General features: G+C 41.4%; 1 protein-coding gene across 1 annotated transcript; it reads left to right on the forward strand.

The window, feature by feature from the left end:
- The first annotated feature begins 1843 nt into the window (after positions 1–1843).
- LOC107728770 (ras and Rab interactor 3-like) lies at positions 1844–14810 on the forward strand. Its single transcript, XM_016539049.1, has 10 exons — positions 1844–1960; positions 2360–2462; positions 2800–2872; positions 2971–3062; positions 3716–4086; positions 6282–6768; positions 9436–9741; positions 9845–9976; positions 10638–10804; positions 13978–14810. Exons 1-10 carry the CDS (start codon positions 1844–1846, stop codon positions 14293–14295), a joined length of 2166 nt encoding a protein of 721 aa, XP_016394535.1. The 3' UTR covers positions 14296–14810.
- The last annotated feature ends 204 nt before the right edge of the window (positions 14811–15014 follow it).

Below are 15014 nucleotides of genomic sequence, written 5' to 3' on the forward strand. Positions count from 1 at the left end.
AACTCTTCTGCTTGCCGAGGCTGCATTCATTTGATCAAAAATACAATAAAAACAGTTAAATATTATTAGAATTTAAAAAAGCTGCTTACTATTTGAATATATTGTAGAATGTAATTTATTTCTGTGATCAAAGCTGGATTTCCAGCATCATTACTCCAGTCTTCAGTGTCACATGATCTTCAGAAATCATCCTAAAATGCAGGTTTGCCGCTGAGGAAACATTTCTGATTATCAGTGTTGAAAACAGTTGTGCTCTTTTTGTGGAAACCTTGATTTTCTCTCACTTTAGATCAGTTTATTGCGTCCTTGCTGAATAAAAGTATTAATTTATTTAACAAACAAATCTTATCGACCCCAAATCTTTGAACAGTAGTGTATATCTCAAGTCAAACGGAGTGCATTAATAATGACTAAATGCTCATTTTTCAATGAACTGTTCTTTTAAATAGTTGTAACTCTTGTTTTCTCTACAGGGGAGGAATGAAGCCTGTGAAACCTGTGAGATGAAGCAAAATACATGCGAGACGTCCGTTGTGTTTTCTGAGCACAGAGGCGAATACTGCGTCAGTCTGACTGGAAACATCGGACAGAGATTTTTCAATCTGAGAAGCAGCTGTTTCACTGGAGACATAAGAAGCTGTAAGTGCGATTTCTACCAAACAGTCTACTGCTTATTTCTGAAGGCAGATAGACTCTAAAAAAATGCTGGGTTGTTTCAACCCAACTTTGGGTCAAATATGGACTAACCCAGCTATTGGGTTACATTTTTAAATTACATTTTTAACCAAAAGTTGGGTTAGTCCATATTTGACCCAAAGTTGGGTTGAAACAGCCTGGCATTTTTAGAGTGTAATAGTGGAAACACAGCATCCATGTGAACAGAGCTGGAAATATAGACAAATACAAGAGTTTTTATTTATGTAATTTTCTTATTTCATAGTTTCAGTGACTTCACTACTATCCCACACAGTGTCATCGCAACGAGATATAGAGAGAGCGAGCGTTTGAAGCAGTGACTACTGCACGGCTCATTGTCTGCGTGTTTCATGTAGTGCCCAGACAGAACCTGCAGAGTTTTTCCACAGTTTCTCTGCAGGTAAAAAGTGTTAAACTGTGTAGAGAGAACTGCAGAGCACATTTGCATTAGTGTTATAACCCGTGTTGGGTGTAATGCATTACTGAGCAATTAAGTACTGTCATTTAATCACTTTTCCCTTGAAAAAGTAATTGGATTACTTTTAATTTTTCTGTAATTTAACTACAGTTATTTCTGATGTAATTGCATTAAATATGTGACCCTGGACCACAAAAGCAGTCTTAAGTAGCACCGGTATATTTGTGGCAATAGCCAACAATACATTGCATGGGTTTTTCGATTTTTCTTTTTTGCCAAAAATAGAGCCAATATGTTTAATAAACAGAATTTTGTGAATGAAGGTCTTTCCGTGAAGTTTTTGCGTTTGTTGACCTGTCTCCTGTGTTATAGATGGACGCGAGGAGTTTGAGTGTTTTGGATCGTCTTGTCCTCACACACTCCATATGGTTGCAGCTGTCAATCTAATCACTTTTCCCTTGAAAAAGTAATTGGATTACTTTTAATTTTTCTGTAATTTAACTACAGTTATTTCTGATGTAATTGCATTAAATATGTGACCCTGGACCACAAAAGCAGTCTTAAGTAGCACCGGTATATTTGTGGCAATAGCCAACAATACATTGCATGGGTTTTTCGATTTTTCTTTTTTGCCAAAAATAGAGCCAATATGTTTAATAAACAGAATTTTGTGAATGAAGGTCTTTCCGTGAAGTTTTTGCGTTTGTTGACCTGTCTCCTGTGTTATAGATGGACGCGAGGAGTTTGAGTGTTTTGGATCGTCTTGTCCTCACACACTCCATATGGTTGCAGCTGTCAATCAACCCTGACTCCGCCCACCAGATCCTGCAAGGAGAGATAGTTGGGGTGAGGGAATCCCAACAGCCTCTTACAATCAAATAATCATGTTTTATCACTGTTATTCACAACCTAAAGTCATAATTACAGTAATCATGCAGTGATGCACCTCTGTATAACCTTTGACTGCATAACAATGTCCAGTATGATGGGTGTAATTTGCAACTAATCAACTAATTACACTTCAGATAAACACACTCAACTAGAGACAGCCTGCTGCATTACCTTCATATATAGTCATTTTATTTTAAGGTTTATTTTCTTGTACTTGATGCTGACTTCTCAATATCTTTGTTTTATTCCATTATATATCAACTGTATTGTTGTATGCAGTATAATAATTTAACATATGTACAACATCATCTAATGAGAGTTAATGAATGCTGTATCTCCCCTCTTTGTCCACAGACGTTTCTGGTGTGTAAGTGTAGCGCCTCCCACAGGAAGGTTTTGTGTGTGCGACTGCAGGAGGGAGGAGTGTCACAGTATCCCATCCGTGAGGAAGACTCCAGTGAGTTCAACATGTCACAGCTTTTAAACTAAGCTAATGGTATTTTCTATCCCCTAAACCTAATAAACAATCCTTTGGTCCCCCATACTGTTTATTTGTTGTTGTATTGTGCTGCGGAGCTTCTATTATTATTAAGCACATTATAGACTAATTAAAATCCTATTTTAACTTGCAATATAAGAGATTATTTTGTCTATGCATGTCTACCTGACATACTTTTATTTACTACTCCCCAATAAGACAAGCTTGCACAATTTCACTATCCAAAAAAAAAAGGTTTTATGCCTGGTAGCAATTTTCTATCTTAAATTTTTGCATCTTCTTTTACACTGTTTAGCATTTTCTCTTGAAAGTTCTGCCCTGAGCTTCCCTGATCTCTGCAGACTAGTGGCATTTTACACCATCAGCAGGTAACACACATCAAACATTATAGGAAAATGATTCATGTAAATTAAACAAGTGTTTTATGTATAATGTAAATTCTGCTCTTTATGTATGTGTTCAACAGAGATGTATTGCCTTTCCCACTTGAGCTCCCAGATGCAATTATACAGGCCACAACACACACCCAGCTGGAAAGCATTTCGCATTTGGGTTTAGGTAAGAATGCATGTTTATCACGACCATTTCCACCCCTCTTTCTGACCTTTTAAACTAAACTTGCCATTTTTTCTGATGTACCTTTAACACTTATATGTAAACACCCACTTAGCATCCTTAACACCCTCTTGCAACCAGCTGCAGCGCTTTTCTGTGCTTATGCCCACCTGGGGGTGTGCAGTTTTGTCCTCTATAGTTTTTAATTTTCCCATCCATCCTCCAATAACAACCTCTTTGCAAAGTTAGTGTTTCTTTTCGACAGCATCACAAAATCTGTTGAAATGTACTGCTAAAATAGTGCTGAAATGTACTGCTCAAACTCAGGGATAATTGTTTGGTACTGGGAGCAAGAGTGACTCGACAACATTTGGCAAACTTTCCCAACACCTCACCCTTACTTTTAGTTACCAACTAACAAATACCACATGCCTAAGCAATTCCAATTTGCATGCCAAATAGCATCCTTATTACCATACCAAAACAGGGCAGGTCATGTTTCACAAAACAGATATTGCAAAACTATCTCATGTTATGTTTTCATGATACATTGAAGGCTTTAGTTTCGATAGGTACTAGAATATGTCACAAATGCTCTGAAATACTGTCTTTTCTTTCTCAATTCCACTCTTTGCAATCTTCCATGGCTTTTTCAGAGTTCTGGAGCTCTCAGACATCTCCTGGCCTTCCTAACGGCCCCCCTCCGCCCTCAGCGCCCCACCGGACATTCAGATTGATCAGCCCATGTTTTGTAAACCCCCTGTTCCTTCAGCCTCCCCAACCCAGCAGAACCGCCTCACACAAACGCCACCGCTTTAAACGCAGCCTCAGGGTCCGTGTGTCCAATGAAACCTCTCTCAGCTTGTCGGGTGGAGAATCGGACCTAACCCAAGGGGAGACACATGGACAGAATTCCAACCAGGGCGGCCCGAGACGAACGAGAGGGTTAAGTGTGCTCAGGAGGACCCCGGCACTTACACCCACTTCAGAAGAGGAAGATGAACAGATGTTGGGACCGATACCACCTGTAAGTTTATGTACCCTTGGCTGACTGAAATACAGAGTGAGTCATGTTTCCCTTTCAACATCCTTGTTGGTCTGGGACAACGAAAAGGGTTACTGTGGCTCAAGGCTGGGATTCGGACATGGTTGTCCAACCCTTTGTCTTAGAGGTCCATTTTCTAGTTTTGCTCCAGTACACCTGCCGGGAAGTTTCTAGTGCTTCTCAAACCTGTCCTGGGGGCCCCCAACCTCTGAATATTTGTATGTCTCCCTCATTTAACACACCCGATTCAACTCATCAGCCCATTAGTAGAGTCTGCAAGACTTGGGTGTGACCTTTCAGGGAGACATACAAAATGTGCAGTGGCTGGGGTGCCCAGGACAGGTTTGAGAAGCACTGCTCTTGAAGACCTTGATTAGCTGGACAGGGTGTCTAGCTATAATTAGAGCTAGAGCTAAACTCTCCTTAAGCCCAAAACACACTGCACGATTTTAGCAATCCTGCAAGATCACTGTGCGACATGGATCTAATAAACTTGGCTACGAGTGTGTAGACTGTACGATGATGACACCAATTAACTCGTACAATATGACGCACGTTTCTATAGAAGAAGGAAACGTCATCAGCATGCGCTAGTGGTAAACAAAAAGAGCATGATAAATCACACTTTAGCAGTTGTATTTTTATGTGTGCTGAAAAAAGTGGAAGCGGCGAAAGAGGAAGGGATAAGAGCTTGAGGTAAGCAGTTCTATGTTTTAGCACCATGTCGCGTTGATTTCATGTCGCATTTTTATTGGCTGGTCAGTAAACGTGGATCATACCAGCAAACACACTGTGCGATGATCATGCTATATCGCAGGCTATTTTTGGTCGCAAGGCCGTGAAAACGGCCGTCTTTGAACCTCTCTCACTGTACGACACAGGACCACCGATTAGGAGCCACGATCACAGAAATCGTCACGATTGTTTCACAATGCCAATCTTTCGTCTGGGACAGCCGAAAATCGTGCAGTGTGTTTAGGACTTTAGCTCTAGAATCTTTAATCCTGCCCTTGGCCCTCCCAGGATTACACACACCTGGATTAGGGTCTTAAACAACATTAGCAACCTATTATTTATCTCTGTTTTTAAGGCTAGTTAATGGTTAAATTGGGGGTAGGCTTGGGGTTAAGACTATGTTTGCTAGGATCAGTGTATTTCTGGATCAGTGTTCTTGTTGGTGCTGGAAGTCTGATCATTCATAATAAGATTTCAGGTATAGGGAGGAGGTTAGTCCAGAGGGTATCCAATCCTGCTCTTGGAGGGCGACCTTTCAACAGAATTTGTTCTAGTCCTAATTAAACGCACTTGAACGGGCTAATCAAGGTCTTCAGAACCTTTCGGGCAGGTGTGTTGGAGCTAAACTATGGAAAGTGGAAAGTGGCCCTCTAGCAGCAAAATTGGACTATTAGGCTTTGAGTGGTATATGGCAGGGGTAGCCAACCCAGTTCCTGGAGGGACACCTTTCTGCAGACTTCAGTTCCAACTCTCCTCAAAAACACTTGTTGCTTTCAAGTGATTCCGAACACCTTTTTTAGGGTGTGTTTGATTAGGGTTGGCGCTAACCTCTGTAGTGTGGTAGCCCTCCAGGAGTAGGGTTGGCTTCCCCTGGGATATGGGGTTGAGCAAAATTCTGATCAACCCTCATTTCACTCTCATATTAGGGATAGTTAATAGTTATGCATATGGAAAGGGTTTAGAGTGTCTTTGTTTTACAGTAACATTGTTTTGGGACCAACAAAATGCAACACATCCTACTTGGCTAAATCTGTGGTTTTCAGTCATGGTCCTGAGGACACACTGCTCTCTTTTATCTGACACACGCCGTTAAGTTTATGGAGCTCCTTTCGAACCAGCTGATGATCATAAATAGGTGTGTTAAATAAGAGTGATGGGTCTCCAGGACCAGGATTGAAAACCACTGGATTAAATCAGAGTCCCTATGCAACTGTGCTGTAGTTAGCGCGGGTGGAAAGAGGTTTGCACAAATATAACCGTTACTGGGTAACTGCCTCCTACAAACAATTTAATGATATTCCACATACTGTGCCCACACTGCACTTGTGGTTCTGGAAGGTCATGATCGTGATGTGTGTTTGAAACTGTTTCCCTTGTGCCAAGTTCTAAAAATAACATTGTTTTTTTTACCTTACCCCCCTCCACATCGTGTGGTTCTCTAGAGTAATTCCACTGACTTCAACAAAGATACTGAAGATGGTGAGGTGTGTCTGGCTTTGGAAAGGACTCGAGCTCCTTCCCTTGCTGAACTGGACAGCAATAGTTCCTTCAGCAGTCTGGAGGAGGAGGAAGCCCAGGCGGACCTCGCCCACCAATGGCCGCCTGCCGCACGTGGTACCCGTTTTCCCTCAGCAAACCCCACATCGACTCTGCGCCGCATGACCGCCGCCTTTGTTTGCGTGTTCGCTCCTGAGCGCCGAGTTGCCAGATTGGTGGACGAACTCTCGTGCGACAAGCGCTCCACATTTGGGTCGCTGGTGCAGGACTTTTTAGAGAAGCAGAGGCAGGAGATGGAGGCCTCAAAGCATAGTTCTGCTGTGGAGCTGCTTCAGGGGATGAGAAGATTTCTGTCCCAAGCCAAAAGTCTCCTTCTGGAAGCAGGAGAAATAGAACCTCCAATTGAGACACTGGTGCCTGAGAACGAGAAAGGTAAGGAGGCATCACTTGAGGTTTAATCAGTGACCCAGTGTTGATGCATTACTTCCTGTAGCTCAAACAGTAGAGCAGATGCTAACAATGCCAAGGTTATGAGTTAAATTTCCAGTGAACTTTTAAAATGTATATCTTGTGTAACCGAGGCATCTGGTAAGAGCTGCGCAAGTAAACCTCACTCCCCTGATTTCAAGAGGCGCACCATCGACTGACGCTAGACGCTGTGGTCTGTAGCGTCCTTGTTAGCATGCCTGCCTCCCATGCCGGCGACCTGGGTTCGAGTCCCGCTCAGAGAAAGGTGTTTAGGACCAGAGTGGTTACATTGGTGCCGTGACCCGGATTGGAGTGAGGTTTAGGGGGGTGAGTGTAAAGATGGCTATAGAGATGGCTATAGACTGTGGCCTTTAATGTCCTTGTTAGTGCGCCTGCCTCCTATGTCGGCAACCTGGGTTCGAGTCCTGCTCGGAGGAAGGCGGTTAGGACCAGAGGGGTTACATTGGTGCCGTGACCCGGATGGGAGTGAGGTTTAAGGGGATGAGTGTAAAGACCGCTATAGGCTGCAGTCTTTAACATCCTTGTTAGCACCCGCCTCCCATGCCGGTGGCTTGGGTACGAGTCCCGCTCAGAGTAAGGTGGTTAGGACCAGAGGGGTTACATTGGTGCCGTGACCCGGATGGGAGTGAAGTTTAGGGGGGGTGAGTGTAAAAACCGCTATAGGCTGTGGTCTTTAACATCCTTGTTAGCACGCCCGCCTCCCATACCTGCGACCTGGGATCGAGTCCTGCTCGGAGAAGGGTGGTTAGGACCAAAAGGGGTTACACTTGCATGCAATACAAGTCAAACCTCCAAGTTTTTGGTTACCAGACCAGCAACCACTAGGCCAGGGGTTCTCAACTCTGGCCCTCGAGGACTACTTTCCTGCAGAGTTTACCTCCAACCTTTATCAAACTCTTCTAGTAATTCTAGTAAACTTTCTAGTAATTCTGAAGACATTTATTAGATTGTTCAGGTGTGTTTGATTAGGGTTGGAGCTAAACTCTGCAGGAAAGTGGACCCTGAGGGCCAGAGTTGAGAACCCCTGCACTAGGCCATACCACCCCCAATTTTAACCAGTAATATAGAATAGAATATTAGTGAAAATAGACCTGTTTACTTTTAATTAAAGAAAATGTGAGTAATTTGGCAGAACATTGCTAAAAAGTTGCCTGGATGTTCTGAGTGGTTTGTAGATGGTCATCCCTATGATAGTCTCTTCTTTAAATTTGTCTCAAGTCCCTCTTTTAATGTCTTTTTGATGTCTTTAAATGAGTATTTGCTCATTTTAATGTCTGTCAGGTGGAAACTGAAGGTCTGATTGTTCATGAAAGTAAACAATCAACAAGAAGCATGATGCATCATTCGAGTTCTGTTCACAGCACAAATGGTGCAGTTAAGTTAATTTTAATTGTTAAGTTTAATACACTAGGATGCACTAGGAGTTTGTTCAGATCATTAACCCTAATCATGAGCAATATTAATTGTGATGCTTGACTTGGCAAACACCACTAAGGCTTTTACAGGAAGTAAATGACTCAACGCTATGAATTGCATCATGGAAACCAATCAGTAGGTTTGAAACTCTAAAACAAATGGAATGGATAAAAGATGTGATAGGTTTCCTAGAATCCTTTGAAATAATGAATTTCTGGAAAATAGCATTGATGTTTGAATTTCAATGTTACATGTAGCTTTTATTAGCACAGCTGTAACATAGTTTTGGTGTGAGATGATGACTCCCATTCTATGATGTACTAAAATGTTCCTTGCAGAGTTTCTGTAGGAAAATTTGTTACCGTTAATGCAGCATGCTAACTTCTGGCAGCACAGCAGAGCTTAAGACACAAGTTAAAGTTACTATAGCTCTATTTTTATACTGCAGAACAAGTACGTCAGTCAAATAAGAACATCCAATCCTTTATAAGCCTGCATAGCTGGGATTATGAGCTGATTATGAGATATCTCCCCCAAATCAAAGCAAGAAATTTAAAAGCCGGCCACATCCCCGGAGATGGATGCTGTTTCAGATGTTGGTGGAGGCATTTGCATTTTTCTGAATAGAGCTACAGGAAAAATGTGCACGTTCCAAATAGCTTTAGGCAAACATGAGTAGGCCAGTATGCAATCTGTGCCATATCTTCTCATTTTCTGCAAAATCAGTGTAAAACGTAAGCATTCATTTTGGTTGATCAAAGCATTATTAAATTAGAAATGAATATATGAAGAAATATTCTGGGTTCAATAAAAGATATGCTAAATAAAAGATGATTTGCATGCACAGTAATGTATTTACAATGTTAATCTACAGGCCAAGGCCTTGCACCACAATAAACATTAAGATACAGACTATTTCTAAAGTATAGCGACAATATTTTGTGTGAAATTCATTTAAAATCACTAACCTTGTCTATTAAAAGTTGCATCCAATATTTCAATCCCTGACAAGGCCATACAAAGCCAACAAACACTGTAAATGGCACACAAAGAGACCAGAAAGAGACTGTTATCATTCAGAAATATCCACCCACAGTATTTCACAGGGACAATTTAGCAACTTTACAGATTTAAATAACACCATGTGCTTTACCAACAATAAAAGATGCATATTTCCTGTCATGTGACCCACAGATCTTGCCCTGGAGAAGGCTCTGTTTGGCTGCGTGTTGAAGCCGTTGAAGGTTCAGCTGCAGCAGATGCTCGTTTCCCTCCACACTAAGGATGGCTCCTTACAGAAGATCACCGACAGCTTGCTGGCCTATCAGGAGGGGGCGCTGGAGCGCATGGCTGTACGAGTCGGCGTCCTGGACATTCGCGGCATGGACAGAGCGAAGGCAAAGCTCACACTGATGCAGCGCAGCCATTCGCCCATTGACAAGGTGCTGCTTCTGCTGCAGGTGTGCAAGAGCGTTTACAAAGCCATGGGAACACAACCTGGTGAGCAAAGATTTAGATACTGGTTTGTCATCTTTAGGGCAACTAGCTGTTTCACTGGTAATTTAAAGGGGTCATGAACTGCCTCTGTTTTTTTTATTTTCAGATCAGGACGTGGGGTCGGAGGACTTCCTACCAGCGCTGTCCTATGTGCTAGTTCAATGTAATATCCCGCAACTGCTGCTGGAGACGGAGTACATGATGGAGCTGCTTGAGCCGTCATGGCTGACAGGAGAAGGTAAAAAAGAACTCGCCTCAAAAATAAACACATACAGACTCTGTTTAAAATCCACGTTTGTTAGACTCACTTCTAATGGATCCAATCAGCAGACGGCACTTTTATGCTCCCGTGTAAGATAACCGTAAGATAATTTGTTAGATAACAGGTACTGCATGCATCCTTCACAGAATCCCGGACTGGGAGGGACAGAATCAAAGGGATATTCAAAGGCAATTATAAATATGCAAATTTGCATTAATTACAGGGAAATGTCAATCAAAATGGTTTCATTTAAAAATGAACCAGCTCTAAAGATCATGAAACTCATGATTTTTACAATAACACACAAAACTTTCAAGACAGACCTACAATGAGCTCCGAGCTGCAAGTGGGTGTGATTTCCACATCATTTATCATTTATCTTCATCAACTTCAGTAGCCAAATTCCCAGTGAAGAACTACACTACCTGAACAGAGCAACAGCAATCAAAAGTTGCTGTTACCATGGAAACCCAGCAGCGAACACACTTCCATAAAGTCTTATGAATTATGTAATCCAGTTGATCTACCTATACTTTAAAACTAGTTATGTGCTCTCTTTATGAATTTAGATTTTCTTTACAAGTTTTCATTGTTGATGTCCCTGAACTGAGGAGTTTTTATGGGTTTTTGTTTGTAGGTGGATACTATTTGACGAGTGTGTATGCCAGCCTATGTCTGATCCAGAGCAAGCCTGGGGCCATGCCCACCTGCAGTCTGACCAATGAGGCTCAAGAGTACTTGAGGGAGTGGAGCAGGAGGCGGGGGCAAGAAGCCAAGACCCAGAAAGACAATCAGCTGAAACAGGTTGAAACCATAGACTGCATATATTTTTTCATATACAGACACACACACACACATTTATATTTATATATATATATATATATATATTAGGGCTGGGCAAGTTAACGCTTTATTATCGCGTTAACACATTAATTGATTAACGCCGACAATTATTTTATCACGCGTTAGCGCAGTTTTTTATTATTATGAAAGTCCGTTGCTCACTGGCTCTGAATACACATACAGACAAACCATGGGTCACAGGAGGGGAGGGATGTTGATCAGTAGGCTACTGGCTTGGGATGAGCGTCATCACGCGACTCAACCAATGAGAGCATATGGGGTGGACCTAAGACTGCAGCAGCGCTCACATGAAGCACTCACGACTTTATAAGTGGGAAATAGCACGTTTCTGATAGCACGTGAAGACAGCAGAGAAGCGCTCTCGCTCAGCACAATGGAGTGCATCGTTTTGTTAACTTTGTGGTTTATTATTTTGAGTCGTTTGGGACACGGTGACACACGGCCCTCTCACAATATATTGCTTTATCTATCACTTTTGCCGCTCAGAAATGTACACGCAATCATGCTGCACGTATCAGAAGTTCAGCGCTCCGACACTACATGTGCACCGCGCCCGAGCCCAACTGAACCGGGCTCTGGCCCATCTCTTCAGACCGAGCCAGTGACGGCTAAACGAACCGTGGCACGGAGCGATCACACTAGTCAAACGAACCGGGATTTGGGGGTCAAACGCGCTCGGGCACGATTAAGATTGCTTAGTGTAAGTACACCCTTATTCTCCTGCATCCCACACACACGAGTCTACCCGCCCGCACTCGCCCATCAAGTGTTGTCCCACTCCGCACTCTGCTGCGTTGGTTCCCGCAATAGTGCAGGTCTCTACTCGGAAGGTGCCTGTTATAATGTTATGATCGAGGCTCTGGAGTCGGAGCATAGCTTGTTTTTCTATAACAAACTATAAAATATTTTCTATAAAAACTTTAATGCCCTGGGAGTGGCAAATAGCTTTGGTTTTATATTTAATTTGATTACATTAATGTTATAAGTTGAGATTTACAAGAAATATTTTAACTGCTACTATGTAAAAGGAATACTGCTGTAAAAAAAAGCACCTTATTTGTTTAAAGTGTTTGCAAACCAAATGTTATTGCACTTTTGTTCATATAGCAGTACTTTTAAATGAAAAAAGTGCACAATACACTACTTTTGAATTCATTATTGAATTTTGTTCATAACAATGCGATTAATCGCGAGTACTCACAGAAAAACATGCGATTAATCGCAATTAAAAAAAAATTTTAATCGTTGCCCAGCAATAATATATAGAGAGAGAGAGAGAGAATTTCCTCTTTTACATTTTATATTTAATAATTTATTGTTGTGGATTTGTCTTCTGTGCAGTCAAAGTCATTTTTAAAGGGACGGTAGATCCAAAACAATTGACTTGTAATAATATTTTATAATACAGTAGTCAACATTTGAAGTGGATCAAAAACGTTCATCAGAGTTCATCAAACGCATTTTGGTTTTAGGTTTTAGGACAACTTTGATGAAAGGTTTTGATCCACTTTAAATGATGACTAGTATATAATGTGACAAATTTGTGATTAGAACAGACTGTTCACCAGGAAATGATGTAAGACAGGTCTTGATTTCTATCAGAGGTTTGATTGGATTTTGAAGCGGTGAAACATGTTAGGTAACATTTATAAATTATTTTTTTCCCCCTGCCCACACAGGCTTGATTACATCAGCCAAAATGTTGAGAATATATTTTGATGATTGATTATGAAAACATGTTTTTTTTCCTTTTAAATAGTGTGAACAGTTTAATCATGCACACTGAGACTGTATTAAGACTATAAACAGTTGGTTGATTATTTATTTATGTACTAGTTTAATAGTTCATGCAAAAATGGAAATATGCTGAAAATGTACGCCCCTTCAGGTCATCCAAGATGTAGATGAGTTTGTTTCTTCATCAGATTTGGAGAAATGTAGCATTATGTCACTTGCTCACCAGTGGATGCTCTGCAGTGAATGGGTGCTGTCAGAATGAGAGTCCAAACAGCTGATAAAAACATCACAATAATCCACAAGTAATCCACACCACTCCAGTCCATCATGTTTTGTGAAGCGAAAGATGTGTGTTTGTAAGAAACAAATTGATCAAGGCATTTTTATCTTTAAACCATTTATTCCAGCTAAAATATGTGTCGATAATATTGCTTTCTCCAGTGGTCTGAATCAGGAGAGAAATATGCACAAAATCAGGCACCGTTTACATGAAAACAGTCCGAAATCATTGTAAACAAATAATTTATCAGTTTTTACCATATGCTTTTTACGGTATAGAACATATTTTGACAAGAAGCTACATCAGATCACAAAAGGAAGCAGTTGTGGAGTAAAAACGTTATAGTGTTCTCTTTTGTTGGACAACAGGTTTAGAAACGCTTCTCATTGCAAGTCATTACAAGGAAAGTTTAGCTTTAGGCATTTTAGTTTAAGAATGGTTAGCTTAGCTAGCTAACGGTATCTACCTGCTGCCATCAGAGCAAGTGTATTTGCTGCATTCACGCGCTCCTGGGATGCTCTCATTTCCCGAGTTGTGCTTTTAAGTCGGAATGTGGAAACAACATGGACACTCGCGTTACTACAAAGATGTGTTGGATTTGTATTATTAAAGATTTCCGACTTGCTTTCATGAATTTTCTCAGTTGGGAAATTATTTTATTTCCTTATGTCCGTTTCGGAGAACAAATATTGCAATCGATCGCTCAAGCATTTAAGTGGTACCGAAATGAGGCACTGCGTTCTGATTCGGTTCTAGTACATACCGGTTACATACCCAACCCTATTTTGAGATGGACTTTTTCACTGGATGATACATTATTATGGACTCGCATATTAGCCGTTAAACTTCTTAATGATAAATTACTTTCTTACAAACATGCATAATTGCTGGACTGGAGTGGTGTGGATTACTTGTGGATTATTGTGATGTTTTTATCAGCTGTTTGGACTCTCATTCTGACGGCACCCATTCACTGCAGAGCATCCATTGCTGAGCAAGTGACGTAACTCTACATTTCTCATAATTTTCATCTTGTGAACTATTCCTTTAAATCAGCTATGTGTGTTTGTTTTTGTTGTTTCCTGCCGGAGTGCAGAGGTTTGTGCGAGTGTTATTCCAGGACGACTGTCGTAGTGCAGTGCGAACACTCCTCTGGAAGGCAGGGGAAAACGTCGAGGCTTTAGCCCAAACCTGCGCCGGTCTGTTCGGCGTGACGGAGCCGCAGCACTACTGTCTGTTCTGGAGGAGTGAAGGGGAAATGCGTCCTCTGCCGGCCCACGTTCAGCCCCATCAGCTGGGCACGCATGAGGGAGCGTCGCTGTCCTACCTCCGCTCCGATCATGACTTCAGCAAGATGCGCAGACTGACCAGAGGAGGCGCCGTAGATCTGGGCGAGTCGGTGTGCGAGGAGTGAAGAGACACAGGTGCACAATGTGACTTTTATATTTGTTGTCACGTTCGTGGCAAGAGGATTATGGATGTCACAAAGTATTTGAATGCTGTATACGTGTTCAGTTCTATGGATGATGGTGATTATTTTCGTGTGTTTGGGTGTGTTGCGTGTAATCAGAAAGCACAATAGCATTTCAAATGAATCGAAGCAAGATACTTGGTAATAATGCAAAAAGCAATATCTGCCAAACAGGAGATCTGGAAACGCTGTCCAGCGATCTGAGATTCAGCGGTCACTTATCGATTGGCTTGCAGAAGTGTGCATTGCAGAGTAATACCAAAGTGTTGACTATAAACAAAAAAATCTAAATAAAAATGAGTTATGTTTAAACAATACATCATATATGTGCACACCTGACATGCTCTGAGTAATGGCACTGTGTCTGCACTGGACGCATGTAGCATGCTGCATTGAATCACTGGAGCTGTTTACACTGGACGAGTCTGACGCGATGCACTTTCAGTCCATGCTTTCATGCATCTGAAATACAAAAACATATTTACAAATAGCATATGTGTGAATTGATAGATTTAAATTTTATTTAATTCTACATTGGTGCCCATAAGGCCACATAAAAATCTGTATTTTTTTTTTTTTTTTACGTGAGATTTTACCCTAAAAAATCACAAAAAATTCAGACATTTAGATTTTCATCTGAAGCTCCATTGCAGCTCAAGATC

The sequence above is a fragment of the Sinocyclocheilus rhinocerous genome, unplaced genomic scaffold (genome assembly GCF_001515625.1).
Source record: "Sinocyclocheilus rhinocerous isolate Xijiao unplaced genomic scaffold, SAMN03320098_v1.1 scaffold8454, whole genome shotgun sequence".
Lineage (NCBI taxonomy): Eukaryota > Metazoa > Chordata > Actinopteri > Cypriniformes > Cyprinidae > Sinocyclocheilus > Sinocyclocheilus rhinocerous.